General features: G+C 39.9%; 1 protein-coding gene across 2 annotated transcripts in view; it reads left to right on the forward strand.

The window, feature by feature from the left end:
• The window catches only part of LOC134541496 (periostin-like), a 378,277-nt gene that overhangs the window by 194,215 nt on the left and 161,415 nt on the right, over positions 1 to 22,647 (forward strand). For both annotated transcript variants that reach the window (XM_063384985.1, XM_063384986.1), the window contains exons 3-4: positions 16,168 to 16,232; positions 19,282 to 19,427. In XM_063384985.1, the coding sequence (XP_063241055.1) occupies positions 16,168 to 16,232; positions 19,282 to 19,427 (211 nt within the window). The remainder of the gene's footprint in view (positions 1 to 16,167; positions 16,233 to 19,281; positions 19,428 to 22,647) is intronic.

Below are 22,647 nucleotides of genomic sequence, written 5' to 3' on the forward strand. Positions count from 1 at the left end.
TATTATAGAGTACATTTCCATCTGGATGATTTTATTCTAACCCGCTACAGTGCAGTAATCATTTATTACGGAGGTGCCCCCCGCCATCTTGAAATTCGGCCGCCATCTTGAAATCATGTAATAATGTAGCTAGAAAAGCGGGAAAAATTCCAAAATTCATTAAATAAATCACTCATTAACTTACATATCGATTCGATCCGCTACAGTCCTTGGTTCGATCCTCGATCGATGCAATAATGTTTAATTTTATGAAAAAAATAATAATTCCAATAAACCATGTTCAACATTCTTAAAGAGACTTTAAATCATCTACTACCATCATCCTATTAGACATCAAGACCACCATATTGGAAATTCGTAATTGTAATGCTAGAGATTCGGGAAAAAGTTAAAAATTCATTAAATAAATTTGTAATCCATATAATGATTGATTGGATCGACTAATTTCCTTGGTTCGATCCCTGGCCGATACAAAACAACTTTAATATTTTAAAAAAAGTACCACTAAAGTGGCAGGTTTGAGAAAATAAAATACACCACAAGTTCCTTTAAAAAAACTTTTATTACATACATACTACACTACTACAAGTACAAAAAAATACACAGACAAATTACTAAAGCCTTTTGGATTCCTCGATTCAAACAGTCTTCTTATTGTACGGACTAAGCCTTTTACATGACTTTAAATGTCTATCCGATCCGGTCATCACCGCAGCCAGAGACGGACTGAAGTTCATATCACTTATATAGTCTCATTAGCCGGTACAACACATGAGTCAAATCAATAACCATGTTCATTATAGGTCTCGGAGCATTTTTTATAATCACGATGTAAGCTATCGAGACGTGAAATTAGTTTATTGCACTTATTGCACTGAAATTGTATTCTTTGAACATTATTAGAACAACCGCTTCTTTCATGTCTGCGAGCATTTGAGGTGATAGTAAATGATGCACCACAGTATTTGCACTGATGCGAAGTACGCTCTTCATTAATTGAAGTATTCAATGCTGATGAAACTTCAGCTGATGGTGGAACAGCACATATCGAAGTCTCCTTTAGTGTTGTCAGAGGCGTTGCCAACGGAATCTGCTCCAACATCGTCGGCGCTGACGTCATGGTTCCCGTAGTCGATTCTACATCCTCCATCGAGTTCGACGTTAAAGTCGGTAAAGATGCCATCGAAGTCTCAAGAACAGGCAATTACACGACTTATGCACCAGAAGAAACAAACTAGGTGATCCGTACACCGTCGACGGCAGTAACAAACTGAGCGTCCTGCTGTCTAGGACTCGTTTATATACATTAACCGGTTTGAATAATACGCTAGTCAAATCAAGAACAATTTACTAAAATACTAGAGTCAAAACAACATTAAAAAAATAGAAGCACCATCAAAAAAGGAAGCACATTTGGAAGCATCATCAAAAAAGGAAAAACAATAGGAAGCACCGCCAACGAAAAGGCAGCACATTTGGAAGCACCGTCATCGAAAAGGCAGCACATTTGGAAGCACCGACTACGAAAAGCAGCACATTTGGAAGCACCGACAACGAAAAGGCAGCACATTTGACAGCACCGACAACGAAAAGGCAGCACATTTGGAAGCACCGACTACGAAAAGGCAGCACATTTGGAAGCACCGTCATCGAAAAGGTAGCACATTTGGAAGCACCGACTACGAAAAGCAGCACATTTGGAAGCACCGACAACGAAAAGGCAGCACATTTGGAAGCACCGACAACGAAAAGGCAGCACATTTGGAAGCACCGACAACGAAAAGGCAGCACATTTGGAAGCACCGACAACGAAATGGCAGCACATTTGGAAGCACCGACTACGAAATGGCAGCACATTTGGAAGCACCGACTACGAAAAGGCAGCACATTTGGAAGCACCGTCATCGAAAAGGCAGCACATTTGGAAGCACCGACAACGTAAAGGCAGCACATTTGGAAGCACCGACAACGTAAAGGCAGCACATTTGGAAGCACCGACTACGAAAAGGCAGCACATTTGGAAGCACCGACAACGAAAAGGCAGCACATTTGGAAGCACCGACAACGAAAAGGCAGCACATTTGGAAGCACCGACAACGAAAAGGCAGCACATTTGGAAGCACCGACAACGAAAAGACAGCACATTTGGAAGCACCGACAACGAAAAGGCAGCACATTTGGAAGCACCGACAACGAAAAGGCAGCACATTTGGAAGCACCGACTACGAAAAGGCAGCACATTTGGAAGCACCGACTACGAAAAGGCAGCACATTTGGAAGCACCGACAACGAAAAGGCAGCACATTTGGAAGCACCGACAACGTAAAGGCAGCACATTTGGAAGCACCGACAACGAAAAGGCAGCACATTTGGAAGCACCGACAACGAAAAGGCAGCACATTTGTAAGCACCGACAGCGAAAAGGCAGCACATTTGGAAGCACCGACAACGAAAAGGCAGCACATTTGGGAGCACCGCCAACGAAAAGGCAGCACATTTTGGATGCATCATCGAATAAGGAAGCACATTTGGAAGCTCCATCAACTAAAAAAGGCAAAAAGGAAGCACAAGTTACGAGATCTAAGTCTTAGTAAGAAATCATAATACAAGAAATAAAAACATTACATTCTTATAATTTAAATTATTTATTTTACTGCTTTACATTATACAAATGCAAGTAAAACAAGTCAATATTGTATGTAGCCAGCATTCCTCAGTTCCTTGAGTATGAAGGATATTTCTTTGATGCACGAATAGTTTCCTGCACAAAGCGAACCATGTAGAAGTCTTAGCCGGTCAACCAATATGTTTGGATCTTTCCATGATGTGTAATCATTCTCTTCTACCACCATCTTCCTTGCACCTTTATAATAAATATTATGATCTCTGGTGTCTTCCGTTTTACCACCAACCTCAGGGTTACTTTCATGTTGGAGACGGTGATCATCACAAGCTTGATCAGATTTATTTAATATATCACGTCGTTTCCATCGTTTCGGTCTCAGGACACCGCCACATTCTTCGATCTTAGCAGCTTTAGGTGATTCATCATAGTCTATGTCTTTATCAACAGCCTCAGAGTCACTGTAACAATCACCGTAGAAGGAATCGTTTTCACCCAATTTACCGTAATAATTCGATGTTGATGATGTTGAAGTGTCTTCATCGTCTTCATGCTTCCTTTTTAGGAGTCCATCATTTTTACAAAGTAGGAAAGATCTACTTGAATTCGGCTGGAATATATTCTCACTTTTCACGTTAAGGATTCTTCCACTGTCTTCATTCTTCCGTAAATCATCAACCTTCTTCAATTTAAGTTCTTTGTCGAGATCGGAAGAGCCAAGAAAATTATTGTCGTAATGCAGATCACTCTTCCTTAGGCTAGTAGATTCATCGTTGTCCTCTAGCTTGTACGCAGGCTTGGCGCTACAAGTTCTGCCATGTCTTTTTAGGCTCTCTCTCCGCGTAAACGACTTGCTACATCGAACACAACTTATCATATTGCGCAGTGGATTTTTAACACAGTCATTCTTCTCATGTTGTCTTTTATTCTTTCTCAAGATAAACTCTTTACTGCAAAACTTACACCTATGTTCTTTCGATACAGCGTCAGATCCCAAATCGGAATTCATATTAGTTACTGAGACTAATGCCAGATACCAATTGAGTGTTTTGAATTAGATTCAATACTTAAATAGAAATTTTTTCATATTTCATCAGCGAGAATTAATATATCTCATGCAAAAGTACTTTATGCATGTAGTTCTGCTTTTCAACAACAGATGTCGCCACATGTTGCTTGCAGGTAAATAATATTTAGTTATTTTATGCGGGATGCGGGATGCTCACTATCGATCGCAAAAGAAGGATGGCTTCGTTAGACTCCAAGGAAAAGGAAGTTCGTCTTGCATGTTGGTGCTCCACAGATGTCTCATGACGTAATATTAATTTGACTGAGTAATGATATTTGTTAATTCCACCAGATAAAAATATTGCAAGTTTTGATTTAGTAGCAGAAATTATCGAATTAAATGTAACTCCAAATAAAATGACATTTCTCATTAAAACAAAAAAAATCCATGCAGAGAGCGGTTTCTCAGAATAGTCAGAAACACTTGAAGAAACCACAGGAATGATTGCAAGAACACGGGAAAAACCATCAAAATATTGTCAAGAATAATCAGGAGCACACTGAGGAAACCACCATAATATTAACAATAATAATCGGAAGCACACGGAGAAAACCATCATAATATTGACCAGATTAATCGGAAGCACACAGAGAAAACCACCACATGTTTTCTTTGATATAAAATTACAAGAAAAAATATTTAAAAATAAAAATAAATTAATAAAAAATTTAAAAAAATGAAAAAATGCATAAATTTCTGGCTTGTACAAGAACTCTATCTTTGCTCAACAATGATAAGTTTACAAGCTAGCAGAAACTGTTTATGCATTTTTTAATTTTTTTTAATTTTTTATTAATTTATTTTTATTTTTAAATATTTTTTCTTGTAATTTTATGATATCAAAGAAAACATGTGGTGGTTTTCTCTGTGTGCTTCCGATTAATCTGGTCAATATTATGATGGTTTTCTCCGTGTGCTTCCGATTATTATTGTTAATATTATGGTGGTTTCCTCAGTGTGCTCCTGATTATTCTTGACAATATTTTGATGGTTTTTCCCGTGTTCTTGCAATCATTCCTGTGGTTTCTTCAAGTGTTTCTGACTATTCTGAGAAATCGCTCTCTGCATGGATTTTTTTTGTTTTAATGAGAAATGTCATTTTATTTGGAGTTACATTTAATTCGATAATTTCTGCTACTAAATCAAAACTTGCAATATTTTTATCTGGTGGAATTAACAAATATCATTACTCAGTCAAATTAATATTACGTCATGAGACATCTGTGGAGCACCAACATGCAAGACGAACTTCCTTTTCCTTGGAGTCTAACGAAGCCATCCTTCTTTTGCGATCGATAGTGAGCATCCCGCATCCCGCATAAAATAACTAAATATTATTTACCTGCAAGCAACATGTGGCGACATCTGTTGTTGAAAAGCAGAACTACATGCATAAAGTACTTTTGCATGAGATATATTAATTCTCGCTGATGAAATATGAAAAAATTTCTATTTAAGTATTGAATCTAATTCAAAACACTCAATTGGTATCTGGCATTAGTCTCAGTAACTAATATGAATTCCGATTTGGGATCTGACGCTGTATCGAAAGAACATAGGTGTAAGTTTTGCAGTAAAGAGTTTATCTTGAGAAAGAATAAAAGACAACATGAGAAGAATGACTGTGTTAAAAATCCACTGCGCAATATGATAAGTTGTGTTCGATGTAGCAAGTCGTTTACGCGGAGAGAGAGCCTAAAAAGACATGGCAGAACTTGTAGCGCCAAGCCTGCGTACAAGCTAGAGGACAACGATGAATCTACTAGCCTAAGGAAGAGTGATCTGCATTACGACAATAATTTTCTTGGCTCTTCCGATCTCGACAAAGAACTTAAATTGAAGAAGGTTGATGATTTACGGAAGAATGAAGACAGTGGAAGAATCCTTAACGTGAAAAGTGAGAATATATTCCAGCCGAATTCAAGTAGATCTTTCCTACTTTGTAAAAATGATGGACTCCTAAAAAGGAAGCATGAAGACGATGAAGACACTTCAACATCATCAACATCGAATTATTACGGTAAATTGGGTGAAAACGATTCCTTCTACGGTGATTGTTACAGTGACTCTGAGGCTGTTGATAAAGACATAGACTATGATGAATCACCTAAAGCTGCTAAGATCGAAGAATGTGGCGGTGTCCTGAGACCGAAACGATGGAAACGACGTGATATATTAAATAAATCTGATCAAGCTTGTGATGATCACCGTCTCCAACATGAAAGTAACCCTGAGGTTGGTGGTAAAACGGAAGACACCAGAGATCATAATATTTATTATAAAGGTGCAAGGAAGATGGTGGTAGAAGAGAATGATTACACATCATGGAAAGATCCAAACATATTGGTTGACCGGCTAAGACTTCTACATGGTTCGCTTTGTGCAGGAAACTATTCGTGCATCAAAGAAATATCCTTCATACTCAAGGAACTGAGGAATGCTGGCTACATACAATATTGACTTGTTTTACTTGCATTTGTATAATGTAAAGCAATAAAATAAATAATTTAAATTATAAGAATGTAATGTTTTTATTTCTTGTATTATGATTTCTTACTAAGACTTAGATCTCGTAACTTGTGCTTCCTTTTTGCCTTTTTTAGTTGATGGAGCTTCCAAATGTGCTTCCTTATTCGATGATGCATCCAAAATGTGCTGCCTTTTCGTTGGCGGTGCTTCCAAATGTGCTGCCTTTTCGTTGTCGGTGCTTCCAAATGTGCTGCCTTTTCGCTGTCGGTGCTTCCAAATGTGCTGCCTTTTCGTTGTCGGTGCTTCCAAATGTGCTGCCTTTTCGTTGTCGGTGCTTCCAAATGTGCTGCCTTTACGTTGTCGGTGCTTCCAAATGTGCTGCCTTTTCGTTGTCGGTGCTTCCAAATGTACTGCCTTTTCGTAGTCGGTGCTTCCAAATGTGCTGCCTTTTCGTAGTCGGTGCTTCCAAATGTGCTGCCTTTTCGTTGTCGGTGCTTCCAAATGTGCTGCCTTTTCGTTGTCGGTGCTTCCAAATGTGCTGTCTTTTCGTTGTCGGTGCTTCCAAATGTGCTGCCTTTTCGTTGTCGGTGCTTCCAAATGTGCTGCCTTTTCGTTGTCGGTGCTTCCAAATGTGCTGCCTTTTCGTTGTCGGTGCTTCCAAATGTACTGCCTTTTCGTAGTCGGTGCTTCCAAATGTGCTGCCTTTACGTTGTCGGTGCTTCCAAATGTGCTGCCTTTACGTTGTCGGTGCTTCCAAATGTGCTGCCTTTTCGATGACGGTGCTTACAAATGTGCTGCCTTTTCGTAGTCGGTGCTTCCAAATGTGCTGCCATTTCGTAGTCGGTGCTTCCAAATGTGCTGCCATTTCGTTGTCGGTGCTTCCAAATGTGCTGCCTTTTCGTTGTCGGTGCTTCCAAATGTGCTGCCTTTTCGTTGTCGGTGCTTCCAAATGTGCTGCCTTTTCGTTGTCGGTGCTTCCAAATGTGCTGCTTTTCGTAGTCGGTGCTTCCAAATGTGCTACCTTTTCGATGACGGTGCTTCCAAATGTGCTGCCTTTTCGTAGTCGGTGCTTCCAAATGTGCTGCCTTTTTGTTGTCGGTGCTGTCAAATGTGCTGCCTTTTCGTTGTCGGTGCTTCCAAATGTGCTGCTTTTCGTAGTCGGTGCTTCCAAATGTGCTGCCTTTTCGATGACGGTGCTTCCAAATGTGCTGCCTTTTCGTTGGCGGTGCTTCCTATTGTTTTTCCTTTTTTGATGATGCTTCCAAATGTGCTTCCTTTTTTGATGGTGCTTCTATTTTTTTAATGTTGTTTTGACTCTAGTATTTTAGTAAATTGTTCTTGATTTGACTAGCGTATTATTCAAACCGGTTAATGTATATAAACGAGTCCTAGACAGCAGGACGCTCAGTTTGTTACTGCCGTCGACGGTGTACGGATCACCTAGTTTGTTTCTTCTGGTGCATAAGTCGTGTAATTGCCTGTTCTTGAGACTTCGATGGCATCTTTACCGACTTTAACGTCGAACTCGATGGAGGATGTAGAATCGACTACGGGAACCATGACGTCAGCGCCGACGATGTTGGAGCAGATTCCGTTGGCAACGCCTCTGACAACACTAAAGGAGACTTCGATATGTGCTGTTCCACCATCAGCTGAAGTTTCATCAGCATTGAATACTTCAATTAATGAAGAGCGTACTTCGCATCAGTGCAAATACTGTGGTGCATCATTTACTATCACCTCAAATGCTCGCAGACATGAAAGAAGCGGTTGTTCTAATAATGTTCAAAGAATACAATTTCAGTGCAATAAGTGCAATAAACTAATTTCACGTCTCGATAGCTTACATCGTGATTATAAAAAATGCTCCGAGACCTATAATGAACATGGTTATTGATTTGACTCATGTGTTGTACCGGCTAATGAGACTATATAAGTGATATGAACTTCAGTCCGTCTCTGGCTGCGGTGATGACCGGATCGGATAGACATTTAAAGTCATGTAAAAGGCTTAGTCCGTACAATAAGAAGACTGTTTGAATCGAGGAATCCAAAAGGCTTTAGTAATTTGTCTGTGTATTTTTTTGTACTTGTAGTAGTGTAGTATGTATGTAATAAAAGTTTTTTTAAAGGAACTTGTGGTGTATTTTATTTTCTCAAACCTGCCACTTTAGTGGTACTTTTTTTAAAATATTAAAGTTGTTTTGTATCGGCCAGGGATCGAACCAAGGAAATTAGTCGATCCAATCAATCATTATATGGATTACAAATTTATTTAATGAATTTTTAACTTTTTCCCGAATCTCTAGCATTACAATTACGAATTTCCAATATGGTGGTCTTGATGTCTAATAGGATGATGGTAGTAGATGATTTAAAGTCTCTTTAAGAATGTTGAACATGGTTTATTGGAATTATTATTTTTTTCATAAAATTAAACATTATTGCATCGATCGAGGATCGAACCAAGGACTGGAGCGGATCGAATCGATATGTAAGTTAATGAGTGATTTATTTAATGAATTTTGGAATTTTTCCCGCTTTTCTAGCTACATTATTACATGATTTCAAGATGGCGGCCGAATTTCAAGATGGCGGGGGGCACCTCCGTAATAAATGATTACTGCACTGTAGCGGGTTAGAATAAAATCATCCAGATGGAAATGTACTCTATAATACAAGTACACACACAAGATGGCGTACTCCAGCAGGTGGTAGCTCCTGGTAGCCTGTACTGAACATAAAATTTCGGATCCATGATGGTCGACAAGGACAAAGTCAAATTTCAAGGACAAAGTCTAATTTCAAGGTCAAGGTCAAATTTCAAGGTCAGGGTCAAATTTCACGGTCAAGGTCAAATTTCAAGGTCAAGGTCAAATTTCAAGGTCAAGGTCAAATTTCATGGTCAAGGTCAAATTTCAAGGTCAAGGTCAAATTTCAAGGTCAAGGTCAAAGTTCAAGGTCAAGGTCAAATTTCAAGGTCAAGGTCAAAGTTCAAGGTCAAGGTCAAATTTTAAGGTCAAGGTCAATGTTCAAGGTCAAGGTCAATGTTCAATGTCAAGGTGTAAGGTGTGGTGACCAGATAATTATACTAACATGGTATCAGCACACTCTATCGGACGAAAATAAGATGGTGATCTCCAGCGGACGAAGAAAAGATGGCGGACATGACGTCATACTACTTGATGATATATATGCTTTTGAAAAAAAAGTGGTGGGAGTCAGTATGCCTGCATCCACTGTGAGGGAAGGATCGGTCGCCATTTTTAATTTTTTTGCCCTCACCGGGTTCGAACCGAGGACTCCGAACTCTGTGTCGTTAATGTTTTGTTTTTTTATAAGTATTTTATTAAAATTTTATTATTTGAATTTTTTTATAATTTTTAAAAAAAAATTCATTAAAATCGGATAATAAATAAAAAAGTTAAAGATGGCGGCTGTAACGGAAATTGCAACGGTGACGTCATAATTCAAAATTGCGGAAAACACATCGCCGGAATTTTCTAGAACACATGACGGTATCCAAAATGGCGGATCTAAGATGGCGGATCCAAAATGGCCGCCGGGGTCAAGGTCAAGGTCAAAGGTCAAAGGTCAACCTGATAGAGGCTTAACTGAGGCTTGAGTTAAGGATGCTTAAGCCTCTATCAGGACATTTCTAGCCGCTGGGATTTTTAAGGACTAAAACGGGAAATTTTCCCTCGAAACGGGAATTTTTCCCTCGAAAACGGGAAATTTTTTCTTAAAACGGGAAATTTTGCGTCATTTTGAGTCATTTTAGAGGAATTTTTGCCTGCCGTGACGTCACAAATCCAAGATGGAGGACACCGGCACCGGCACCACACCCTGAACCCTGATCTAGTATGCCCATTTACATACTACTCATGTGAAAAAATGTAAAGGTGAAGTCAGTGTGTAGAAATTTCCACTCCTCGCTTTCGATTGGAGACTCGTAAGCGTACAAGCAAGAAAACCGATGTGCAGCAACCGATTGGTATGGTGTCTGAACATGAAAATAAACATAAGACTGTGTTCGGCGCATTACAAGTGAAAGATAATGGGTTCTACTTGGCGCAGTCTGCATTTCGTGGAACATTGAAAGACTACTATTATCTAAATACGTTAGGTGAGTCGAAAGACATTTGTAATTTTCTTGACGATATCAGACAGAACATAATCAATCAGCTTACTGATGACGTAGCAACAAACGGTCCATTAAAATATAACTTGAGGTTGGACTGTACATATGGAAAGCCGTATCCATTCGATGACGAAGTGAAGAAGTGTGCATTCAAGACATCGGCGGCAGTAATTTACAGTTCTAACGATGTGAAGCAAACTGTTAAAAATGGTATCCAGAAACTCTGTCAAGAAGAGGAGGACTATGTCTGTAAAGGTTCTGGCTGGACTCTTTCTAGTGTAAGCAGATTGGAGCTAAGAATTAGTCATTTCACGCCTATGCGGACCTAAATGTTTATAAGATTGCTGGCTTTCGCAAGTGATCCTGTAGTAAAGTATAAGTTATGTAATAAAGTTTATTTTGTGAAAGAACTTGTGTTGTTTTATTTCTCTAACCTGTCACTATTATGTTAAATCGTTCTTATATTAAATTTTTTATCAACTATGATCGTACCAAGGACCTTTAGTCGACCTGATTTATCAGTTTATTGATGGTAAATTTATTTAATGAATTTTGGTATTATACCCTATTTTGTGTGTTAGTTATTTTGAATTTTCAAGATGACATCCAAATTTTAAGATGTCGGACACCTCAGTAATAATAAATGATTACGTACTCTAGCGGGTTAGAATAAAACTAGCATGAAGGTAATGATGGTAATGATGGTAAGACTAGTACACACAAGATGGTGGCCACCAGCTGACGAAAACATGATGGTGGCAATGAGCACTAGCAGGTGGTAGCTCCTGGTAGCATGTACTGAAATGTCGGAACCATGATGGTCGACAAGGACAAAGTCAAATTTCAAGGTCAAGGTCAAAGTTCAAGGTCAAGGTCAAAGTTCAAGGTCAAGGTCAAAGTTCAAGGTCAAGGTCAAAGTTCAATGCCAACAGTCGAGGTTAAAGGTATGGTGAACAGAAAATTATTCTAACATGTCGCCTGCACACTATAGCAGACGAAAACAAGTTGGTGGTCTCCGGCGTATGAAGACAAGATGGTGTACATGATGTCATATCTGTTTACGATATATACCTTGTTACTGATGGTAAGTCAGTCTGTAGGTAGCTTCCATGGAGGAAGGATCTGATGTTTTTTTTTCTTTTTGCCCTCACCGGTTTCGAACCAAGGGCAGGAATCGATCTAATCAATCCGTTTTCTAATAAGTTAATTTTTTTATGAATTTTAAAAAGAAATTTCATTAAAATCGGATAATAAATAAAAAAGTTAAAGATGGTGACCGTAACAAAATGAGCGATGATCTAGAATCCAATATGTCCGTCAAGGTCATGATCGAAGCTCCCCACAGCATGCGGCTTAGAGCGGCTTGACCATGGGGAATTTAAGCCACTATGGGGAACATTTCTAGTTTTTTTTAATTTTTTATTAAAATTTTATTAATTGATTTTTTTTATAATTTTTAAAAATATCTACATTAAAATCGTATAATAAATAAAAAAGTTAAAGTTGGTGACCGTAATAAAATGAGCGATGATCTAGAATCCAATATGTCCGTCAAGGTCATGACCGAAGCTCCCCACAGCATGCGGCTTAGAGCGGCTTGACCATGGGGAATTTAAGCCACTATGGGGAACATTTCTAGTTTTTTTTAATTTTTTATTAAAATTTTATTAATTGATTTTTTTTTATAATTTTTAAAAATATCTACATTAAAATTACAGATTTTCAAGATGGCGGACATGACGTCATACTACCTGATGGTATATGTGCATTGGTACCAGTGGTGGGGGTCAGTCTGCCTGCGTCCACTGTGAGGGAAGGATCGGTCGCCATTTTTTATTTTTTTGCCCTCGCCGGGTTCGAACCGAGGTCTCCGAACTCCGTGTCGTAAATGTTTGTTTTTTATAAATAATTTATTAAAATGTTATTATTTGAATTTTTTTATAATTTTTAAAAAAAATTTCATTAAAATCGGATAATAAATAAAAAAATTAAAGATGGCGGTCGTAACCAAAATTGCAACGGTGACGTCATCATCCAATATGGCGGAAAACACATCGCCGGAATTTTCTAGAACACAATGACGTCATCCAAAATGGCGGATCCAAGATGGCGGATACAAAATGGCCGCAGGGGTCAAGGTCAAAGGTCAAGGTCACAACCATCCAAGATGGCCGCCGTGACGTCACAATCCAAGATGGCGGTCGGCACCTCAGGCACCTCAGCCTGAAGCCTGTCCCCGGACCGTCATTCCTATACTACTACGAGAGATGAGATTTCTTCTCCTTGGTGTCTAGCGAAGCCTTCCTTCTTTTGAGACCACTAGTGAGCATCCCGCATCCCGCATAAAAGAAATAAATAATTTTTACCTCAACACATCACATGACGACATCTGTTGTCAAGAATCAGGACTACTTGCAACAAGTTCTTTTGTATGAAATAAATTAACTCTCGCAGCTGAATGGAATCAAAAACAGTTAAGAGTCATTAAGTCTCGTAGACTTGTAACTAAGTAGTCTCGTAACCTCGTAAACTTGTAGCCTCGTAGAACGATGAAGCCTTGTAGTCTTCTAGTCCTGTAGTATCGTAGCTTCGTAGCCTCCTAGTCTCGTATCCAAATAGAAGCTAGGCCTAAGACTTTTGGAGCCAAATACTTGTGGTGCTATTGACTTTCGGAGCGAAAAACGTTTGGAGACAAATACTGTTGGAGCCAAAGACTGTTGGAGCCAATGACTTTTGGAGCCTTAGGCTGTTAAAGGCATTATATACTATAGCAAATTGGATATCTCATCCTAGTGAGTTGAATTTTCAAGAAAATGTACATCCTTTTCGTTAAATGTAGTGAAGTCAGTATTATCGTATCCTACTGATGAGCTCGTATAACAACAAGTTGAATTTTCGTCAGAATGTATTTCCTTTTAGTGAAAAGCGTCCTGTGTGTGTGTTGCGAGTGTTCATTTTGTGTACTGTGTGTCCAATGCATGTCCATTGCATGTACAGTGTGTGTACAGTGAGTCCATTGGTGTCCTGTGTATGTGCTGTGTGTCCATTGCGTGTACTGTGTGTGTACTGTGTGTCCATTGTGTGTTCATTGCGTTCCCTTTGTGTGTATTGTGTGTACATTTTTGTTGTATGTGCGTCGTTTCGTTGAATGATCGTAGTAAAATCTGTATTAGTTCTGTAAATTTACTGGTTCAAAACCTTTTTCAGGGATTTGAGATATTTCCGTAAGTGTAAAACATTTTCCTTTGGTATAGATGATTGTAATTGATTTTATCGATACTTTATATCTGAAAGTTGGAAGACTCTTTCTTGATGCTTAAAAAATGACATAAAAGCTATGACCGAAGAAGAAGGTCTTTTTGTTCGGAGACGTCTGACCTATACATCTGACATTGTGCATGTCATGCTCTCGTGGTCTGAAGAAACTTGGCCTATATGTATAGAATTGTACATAAACGGGTTGGAATGTATTTCATGAAGTTAAAAAAAATTAAAAACTTCCGTGTTTGGTAACGTGACAATATATTTAATTTGTCGGACAGGTATCATCTATAGGGTTCTTATTCTGTAGAGAGAATGATAAATAAACTCTATTAAGTGTAATGGGAAAAATAATTTAATTTGATTTAAAGTATTTGTTACTCTTATCACTGGTCGAGAATCGAACCAAGTATGGATATCAATTGAATCAATCATTATTTTAATAAGTAATTTTGTTGATGACTTTTGGAATTTTTCCTGAATTTCTAGGTATATAAACAGAGATTACCAAGATGAAGTCCAAATGTCAAGAAGGCATGCGTTCTGGCAATAACTATTTCTGCACTCTAACGGATGAAAATTTAATATGGCTACAGCACATTCTAGCAGATGAAACAAGATGGCATCTTCCAGCAGACGAAAATAAGATGGTGACCTCCAGAAGACGAAAACAAGATGACGTCATACTAGCCGGCGATATAAATACCTTGGCATTAGTGGTAGGAGGTCAGTATGTCGGTGGCTTCCGTAGAGAAAGGATCTGTCGTCATTTTTATTTTGACCTCATTAGGTTCAAACTGAAGACTCCATGACGAAAGTACGTTGTAAATTAGAATTATGTTAAAATTTGATATTGTTTTTCTATAAATTTTAATTTTTTTGGATGATAACTATAGATTTTCTAGGTGCTACTATGACGTCATACACAACCTAAATAACATCAGGCGTAACTAAAGTACAACGTTTCTAGTATCCGGGAAGGTGACCATAACGAAATCCGCAACGGTGATGTCTTAATTCATATGGCAAATTTTTTTTAAAAAAATTATGAATTAACTTTTTAAGACTATTAAATTTTTCTCCGAATTCCTAGCATAAAAATGGCGGATTTTCAAGAAGGTGGTCCTAAAAAAAATTGCGGTGGTTACGTCATAATTCAAGATGACGTGTGTGAAGTAAGCATTTTTTATTTATTTATTTATTTTTATAAAGAATTTTTTTAATTTTTTATACTTAAATTACATATTTACTCTCGCCGGTAATCAAACCGAGGATAGAAATCAATTAAGTAATTAAACATTTTAAGAAAGCAATTATTTATACTTTTTGAAATTTTATCGAAATTTTTTGGTTGAAAATTAAATATTTCAAGTTTATATTCAAGGTCAAGGTCATGACCTCAGCGGCTTATGGGCGGCGGCTTGTCGTAAGGGAATTTAAGCCTCTTTGGGGAATTTTGGTTTTTTCTAAGGCAGACATCTTCTAAGGATTTTTTATTTTCAAATTTTCAAATTTTTGAGGACTAAAGAGGGAAATTTTACCTTAAAACGGAAATTTTTCCCTCGAAAAGGTAAAACTTTAATTTTTCAAATTTTTGAGATTTTTGGCGGAATTTTTTTTTTCAAAATGGTGAATGTTTGGCAAGTTTAAGGAATTTTTGGTAAATTTTGGCAAATTTTGAATGTCAAGGTCATCCAAGATGGCCGCTGTGATGTCACAATCCACGATGGTGGTCGGCTCCCGGCTCCACAGCCTGCAGCCTGTCCCAGCTCCGGCTGCTATATACTTTTTCTCGCATACTTTCTTGGAATGCCTTGTTATTTATAGTGACTGACTTTTACAAATAGTTTATCCTGTGAAATAATGATTGGCAGTTAGCATTCAGTAATTTTTGCTGTCAGAATGATTACAGCTCTAATAATACTGTCAGAAAATACTATTTTATGGTCTTATAAAAAAGAAGTGCGTTTAACTCAGTACATATGATGAAGTGTGATAATTGTTTGGCAATTCAAACCTTGACTCGTAATAATATCGTAAGGGATAAAACGGCAGAGAGAGAGCGAGAGAGAAAGAGAGAAAGAGAGAAATAAGACATTTTTTTTAATAAACATGAATTTAAAAAAAATATTACTTACTTCAATAAGCTCAAACCCCGCTGTGTTGCCCTCTGCCCAACTCCCTTCCTAGATGCCAGCAAGTCAGGTGGCATCAGGCACAGGCGGGTAACTACCGCCGCGACACGCCTATCCCTGCAGCATGGCAGGGATCAACATGAGCTGCACGCCCCCACACGTAGTCTGCTCAAGGCATCGTGGCTTGATAAGTTATCTGAACTTCCGCAAACTTATTCTCTGCACTTTTCGCGTCAGAAAAGTTGCATGAAAATTCAGTTTTGTAACTTAACTCCTATCGAGTCCAAAGAAGTTTCACTTCATTAAAGAAATTGTGTAATTAAAAAATATTTTAAAAAAACTTATTTTGACTGACGATGATATACAAATAAAGACTTTTAATTTTAACAGCCAGGGTAGTATCACTCTGGCAACAACTCTACTGCAGTTTAGGCCATGGGGGCGCTGCTGTGACGTCTCGCTGTTGCAGGGTCATCAGGTACGAGTGCTGCGAGGGCTACCAGCAAGCGAGGGGCGAGCGAGGCTGCACCGGGGGTGAGTACCCGCACTCTAGAGCATTACTGTCCGTACTGCAGTCGGCTGGCCCACTCCGGCAAGCTACTTCGCAAAGGTAGGAGAGTGCATGGAGTTCTGGGCCATTGCAGACGTATGACACGTGTCATGCAGAAGCGTTGGGAGCAGAAGTACCCGGAGACTGTAACGTTAACCATGTTTACCACTCGCGAAACTTTCAAGTTTGATCCTGCCGGGAATAGAACCTGGCCTATGATTGGATGAAGTATACATACATAACATAAGCCAATTAAGTTAAAATGTTTTTGCTATTTTTTTGTCATTAACGTACAAATATAAAAGTCTATAAAATAAAGATTGTCCATGATGGCTTTTGTCCAGTTATCATAAGTTGATAAAATACTATGCCATTACTGTGTTCAAAAATGTTTATCGTTCAACCCGTAATACCGTAACATAATCCAAGATAAAACAAACTACCGCCACATTGATAAGTTAATGTACACCTCTCCTCTACCAGTTTTTTTTTTGCTTTAACTGTCTTGCCAGGAATAAGCTTTCTGCTCTTTCTGCATGCACTCCCTGTGGCTCGGCCCGACTGGTGTCTGGCTGCCACGCTGTGAGCACAAGAACGGGGTCTGGCTGCCACATTGTGAGCACGAGAGCGGTGTCTGGCTGCCACGTTGTGAGCACAAGAGCGGTGTCTGGCTGCCACGTTGTGAGCACAAGAGCGGTTTCTGACTGCCATGCTGTGAGCACAAGAATAGTGTCTGCCTGCCACGTTGTGATCACAAGAGCGGTGTCTGACTGCCATGCTGTGAGCACAAGAATAGTGTCTGGCTGCCACGTTGTGAGCACAAGAGCAGTTCTGGCTGCCACGTTGTGAGCACAAGAGCGGTGTCTGACTGCCATGCTGTAAGCACAAGAACAGTGTCTGGCTGCCACGTTGTGAGCACAAGAGCGGTGTCTGACTGCCATGCTGTGAGCACAAGAATAGTGTCTGGCTGCCACGTTGTGAGCACAAGAGCAGTTCTGGCTGCCACATTGTGAGCACGAGAGCGGTGTCTGGCTGCCACGTTGTGAGCTCAAGAGCGGTGTCTGGCTGCCCCACTGTGATCACAAGAACAGTGTCTGGCTGCCACGTTGTGAGCACAAGAGCGGTGTCTGGCTGCCACGTTGTGAGCACAAGAGCGGTGTCTGGCTGCCACGTTGTGAGCACAAGAGCGGTTTCTGACTGCCATGCTGTGAGCACAAGAATAGTGTCTGCCTGCCACGTTGTGAGCACAAGAGCGGTGTCTGACTGCCATGCTGTGAGCACAAGAATAGTGTCTGGCTGCCACGTTGTGAGCACAAGAGCAGTTCTGGCTGCCACGTTGTGAGCACAAGAGCGGTGTCTGACTGCCATGCTGTAAGCACAAGAACAGTGTCTGGCTGCCACTCTGTAAGCACAAGAACAGTGTCTGACTGCCATGTTGTGACCACAAGAGCGGTGTCTGGCTGCCACGTTGTGAGCACAAGAGCGGTGTCTGGCTGCCACGTTGTGAGCACAAGAGCGGTTTCTTACTGCCATGCTGTGAGCACAAGAATAGTGTCTGGCTGCCACGTTGTGAGCACAAGAGCGGTGTCTGACTGCCATGCTGTGAGCACAAGAATAGTGTCTGGCTGCCACGTTGTGAGCACAAGAGCAGTTCTGGCTGCCACGTTGTGAGCACAAGAGCGGTGTCTGACTGCCATGCTGTAAACACAAGAACAGTGTCTGGCTGCCACTCTGTGAGCACAAGAGCTGCGGCACTTTTTCCTGTCAGTGAGCATAATGATGTGGGGAGACATTTTTTACTGTTTTCCGATTATGACATCGTTGAGTACTTATTGTTAGGAAGGAAACATTTTTGTGTATATTTTAATAATACTCTGAGACAAATATGTGGAGTATTTCACCATATGCATTCTTAGATTGGAAGAAATAGCTATTTTGTTTTAAACGAGAGATCGTTGGCAAGGACATTTGTTTTAATTTAGCCAAGATTTGAGATCGGATCCGAATAAAGTTACTTGTCACATCACTGGGAGACACTCAATGACGCTGACCAAACCTATTGGTCAATATCTAGTACAAAGCACATGCAGTGCTGAACGAACAAAGCTCAGGATTCAAATCATTTGGTTCATGAGCTATGAACTGCAAAATTGCTTTATCCTGCACAATGGTGCTACCATAACACAATTTTTTGGTCTGTTTTTTTTATAGCTAGAAATCTCTTATCGATAGATTGGTCATCAGTCTAGCCGAGCCCTTACAGATTCAACATATGTGTGTGTGTGTGTTGTGCATATATAACGTGTGGGAGCGAATAAGCGCCATGTAGACACCGAGCTATTGTATATATAGTCAGACTCAATTAACAATTTTATAATTGGTAGTGAAAGATATATTACACTGCATATTCTGTTACACAGTTAAGTAGCAGCGTTTCTAGAATAACAATTCCTCGACTTTACGTCTTATAATATGATATTTGACTTGAAATTGCTATTTTTATTGTATTTACTTCTAGACATGAATTTCAACTCTTCACTGAGCTTCCATCATTAAGACTAATCATACTTAGGGAACGAGCTACAGGATGGTGTCAACGGTCGATATGACATGTGACTGTATCATATGTGACTGTGTAACTGACTGTGTGACTGTGTAACTGTGTAACTTGTGACTTTGTGAATGTGTAACTATGTGACTATGTAACTATGTGACTGTGTAACATGTGACTGTAACTTGTGACGTGTGTGACTGTAACTATGTGATGGTGTAATTATATGACTGTGTAACTATTTGACTGTTTAGCTATGTAACTGTGTGACATGACTGTATAACTGTGTGACTGTGACTGTGATTGTGTGAGTTATGACTATGTTACTGTGTGACTGTGTGACTGTGTGACTGAGTTGTGACTATGTGACTGTGTGACTGTGTGACTATGTGACTGTGTAACTGTTGATGTGTGACTATGTGACTGTGTGACTGTTGCTGTGTGGCTGTATGATATGTGACTGTGACTGCGTGACTGCGCAGTGAAGCCGCTGAAGAATGTGCTGGAGACGGCTCGCGAGCTGGGCGCCTCGCAGTTCGTGGAGCACCTGGAGCAGTCGGGGCTGGCGGCCGACCTAGCGGGCCGCGGCGTGTACACGCTCTTCGCGCCGCTTGACTCCGCCTTCCAGGTGAGGCCGCGTGTCAGTGCGACCCAACAGAGACACAGACTAATGCGGGAGCTCTCGTAGGAAACCTGTTGGCTCGTCGCAGCGCCTGCCACGTTTCTCACCAGCGGATCATCCGGGTTTGACCGAACTGGGGGTCGCACCGAGTCTTTGTAGGGGGCGACATATCTGAGACCGTAACTTTACACAGGGAATCTTGTTACAATCTCTGTGGAACGTAATATATATTGCGACGTGGCATACGTAACAAGACTTTATTTGGTTAGTTTGATGTGTCGTTGGCAACGAGGTCATCCTAGTCAGACATCACAACACGAATCAGGGACATCGGGGAATGAATTGGGGAACAGCGAGGACAGATTCCAGGATATGTCTAAGTGATCCCGGTAAACCAGGTAAAACTGTAATCTCGGCTGGTCGGAGGAAGGTTGTTAGGCATCTGGAGTCCAGGATCTTACCTCGATGGCAACAACTATTCGTACTGCGCATGTACGTGGGCCAATCTTCTCACCTCCGGTGCTAGAAGAGCCGCTGGTTGCTCAAAGCTACCATCAAGGCAGTTGTTCAGTCCATCGGGACAATTAAGTAATTTGGTTTCACTGACAACAATTTGAGCATGTAACATGCCAATTTGGAGATGCACAATTGTCGATTTTTTAATTAAATCTTTTTATCATGCGCACATGTCATTGTGGAGGTAATTTTGGGGTTAAACTCTGGGCATATCACCCTATGCTACCACTTTTCAAATAAGTCAAATGCACATATAATGAACAGTAATTCTTCTGTATTCAATCTAACTACCAAAAATGGCGCGGCAGTGTAATCAAAGCACATCTGGTATCTGCCTTAATTTAAGACTCTGCCAACGTTTTGAAAGTCAGTACAAACTTTGTTGTTCTGAAGATAGTTGCCTACCTTCCAGGTACCATGCAAAGAGTAGGTTGCCACCAACGCATTTTCGAAATATGTATTTTTAAACGCGTTCTGTTGAGACGATATATTTCTGACCCTGAGTAATATAACACAAATTACCTGTCGTAATGCCAACAAAAGTTTTCCTTGTATTCCCTAATAGTTTGTATAATTGCAAATACCTGACAACAGTATAATTTAAATCTTATCGTATGCCTTTAAAAAACGCATAATCCATGTTTCCGTGGTTTTACATAGGATTCTGATAAAATTCGGCTGAATAAAACTTCATTGCCGATTTTATCGCAAAACTTTGTAATAGCACGGCAAAACGTATTACTGCGTTTTTTTTAAAGACATACAATACGATTTAAATTTTAAATGTACTAATATATAGCAAGAATAGAACATTTTACTCTAGTGTATTATTTTTATAACAATAATTTTTGTTAACAACTTCCACGAAACGATAATTTTTTACCTGGTAAATAAATAGCATTATTCTGAATCCTCAGACAGCTACAGTTTAAACACCACGGCAAATGGTGTTGGCTGACTTTATTCTTGTGTTATGCGATCGTGGAGCTGGCATCTGAGGTTCGCTGAGTTATCTTTGTGAGCATATCCCCAAAAACACTTACTGTGTGACTAACGCGCTTGTTATTAGCAGTCTTTGAATGAAGATCTTCAGAGCTCTCATTAAATATGTTATGTCAGCACTAATCACAAGTAATCTATGATAAATCTATCTTAGACCCACACTGACTGTGATACGGTAGCGCTAATGACAAGTGAGTGGTCTTTTAGAGCAGTGTCCCAGAGTCTTCAATGACTGTGAGATGGAAGCGCTAGTAAGAGTGGTTTTAGAGAACAGATAACCAGAGCTCTCGCTGACTGTGTGACAGTAGCACTGATGACGAGTGGTTTTTCAGAGATCATCAGTGCCCTCCCTGACTCTATGATAAAAGTGCTAATAACTTATATTATTCGAGAGCCTATCCCCAGAGCCCTCAATGACTGTGCGACACTGGAGCATTAGTAATGAGAGGTCTCTGAGAGCCTTTCCCAGGGCCGGCACTGAATGTTGGACTGTAGCGCTAGTGACAAATAGTCTTTGAGAGCAATATACCCATAGCCATTACTAACTGTGTGACTGTACCGTGTTTTCTAAAAGCACATTCCCCGAATATACATCTGACTATGTGACGATAGGGCCATTAACAATTGGTTTCTAAAAGCATATTCTCAAAGGCATCACTGACTGTGTTATGGTAGCGCTAGTGACAAGTGGTCTCTGAGACATCTCCAGGGATCTTAACTAATAACAGTAGTGTTAGTGAAAAGTGGTTTCTAAGAGCATATCTCTAGAACCCTCACTGACTTTGTGTTGGTTACGCCACTGGCAAGTGGTTTCTAAGTACAGATCACCAGAACCCCCATTGACTATGTAATGGTAATACCATTGGCAATTGATTTTAGATAATCATATCCCCAGAGCCCTCGCTAACAGGACGAGTGACAAGTGATTTCTAAGAGCACATTCCAAGGGACATTTCTCTGTGATGGTAGAACTAGGGACGGATGGTCTCTGAAACATTATCTCCAAACTCTCACTGGCTATGTGATTGTAGTACCAGTAACGAGTGTTCTCTGAGAGCATTTTCACATAGTCCTCACTGACTGTGTGACTATTGTTCCAGTGATAAAAGATTTTTAAGAGAATATTACGAAAGGCCCATTGCCTATGTGACGGTATCGCCTGTGACAAGTGATTTATGAGTGAATATTCACACAGCCTTCGCTTACTATATGATATTAGTGCAAGTGGTCTCTGATTTTGTAATTCTAGTGTCATTAATAAGTGTTTTCTAAAAGCCTATCACGAGAGACCTCAGTGGCTGTGTGATGATATCTCCAGTGAAAAAATGTATATAATTAAATATCCTCAAAGCTTTCAGTGATTATGTAATGGTAGTATCAGTGACAAGTGGTTTCTGAGAGAAAAATCACCAGAGCTCTCACTGAATGTTAATGGTAGAACTAATAATAAGTGGTCTCTTAAACATAACTCTAAATCCTCACGACTCTGTGATGGTAGCGCATGTGCCAAGTGGTCTCTGATAGCATATCCACAGAGCCCTCACTGAGCCTGTAACGGAAGCACCAGTGATAAAGTGGTCTCTAAAAGCCAATCCTCATAGCACACAATGAAGGTTTGACGGTAGCGAAAATGACAATTGGTCTCTGAGAGCATATCCCCAGAGCCCTCAATGAATGTATTATGATAGCGCGAAGGTAAGAGTTTTCT

This window comes from Bacillus rossius (assembly GCF_032445375.1).
Source record: "Bacillus rossius redtenbacheri isolate Brsri chromosome 4 unlocalized genomic scaffold, Brsri_v3 Brsri_v3_scf4_1, whole genome shotgun sequence".
Taxonomy (NCBI): Eukaryota; Metazoa; Arthropoda; class Insecta; order Phasmatodea; family Bacillidae; genus Bacillus; species Bacillus rossius.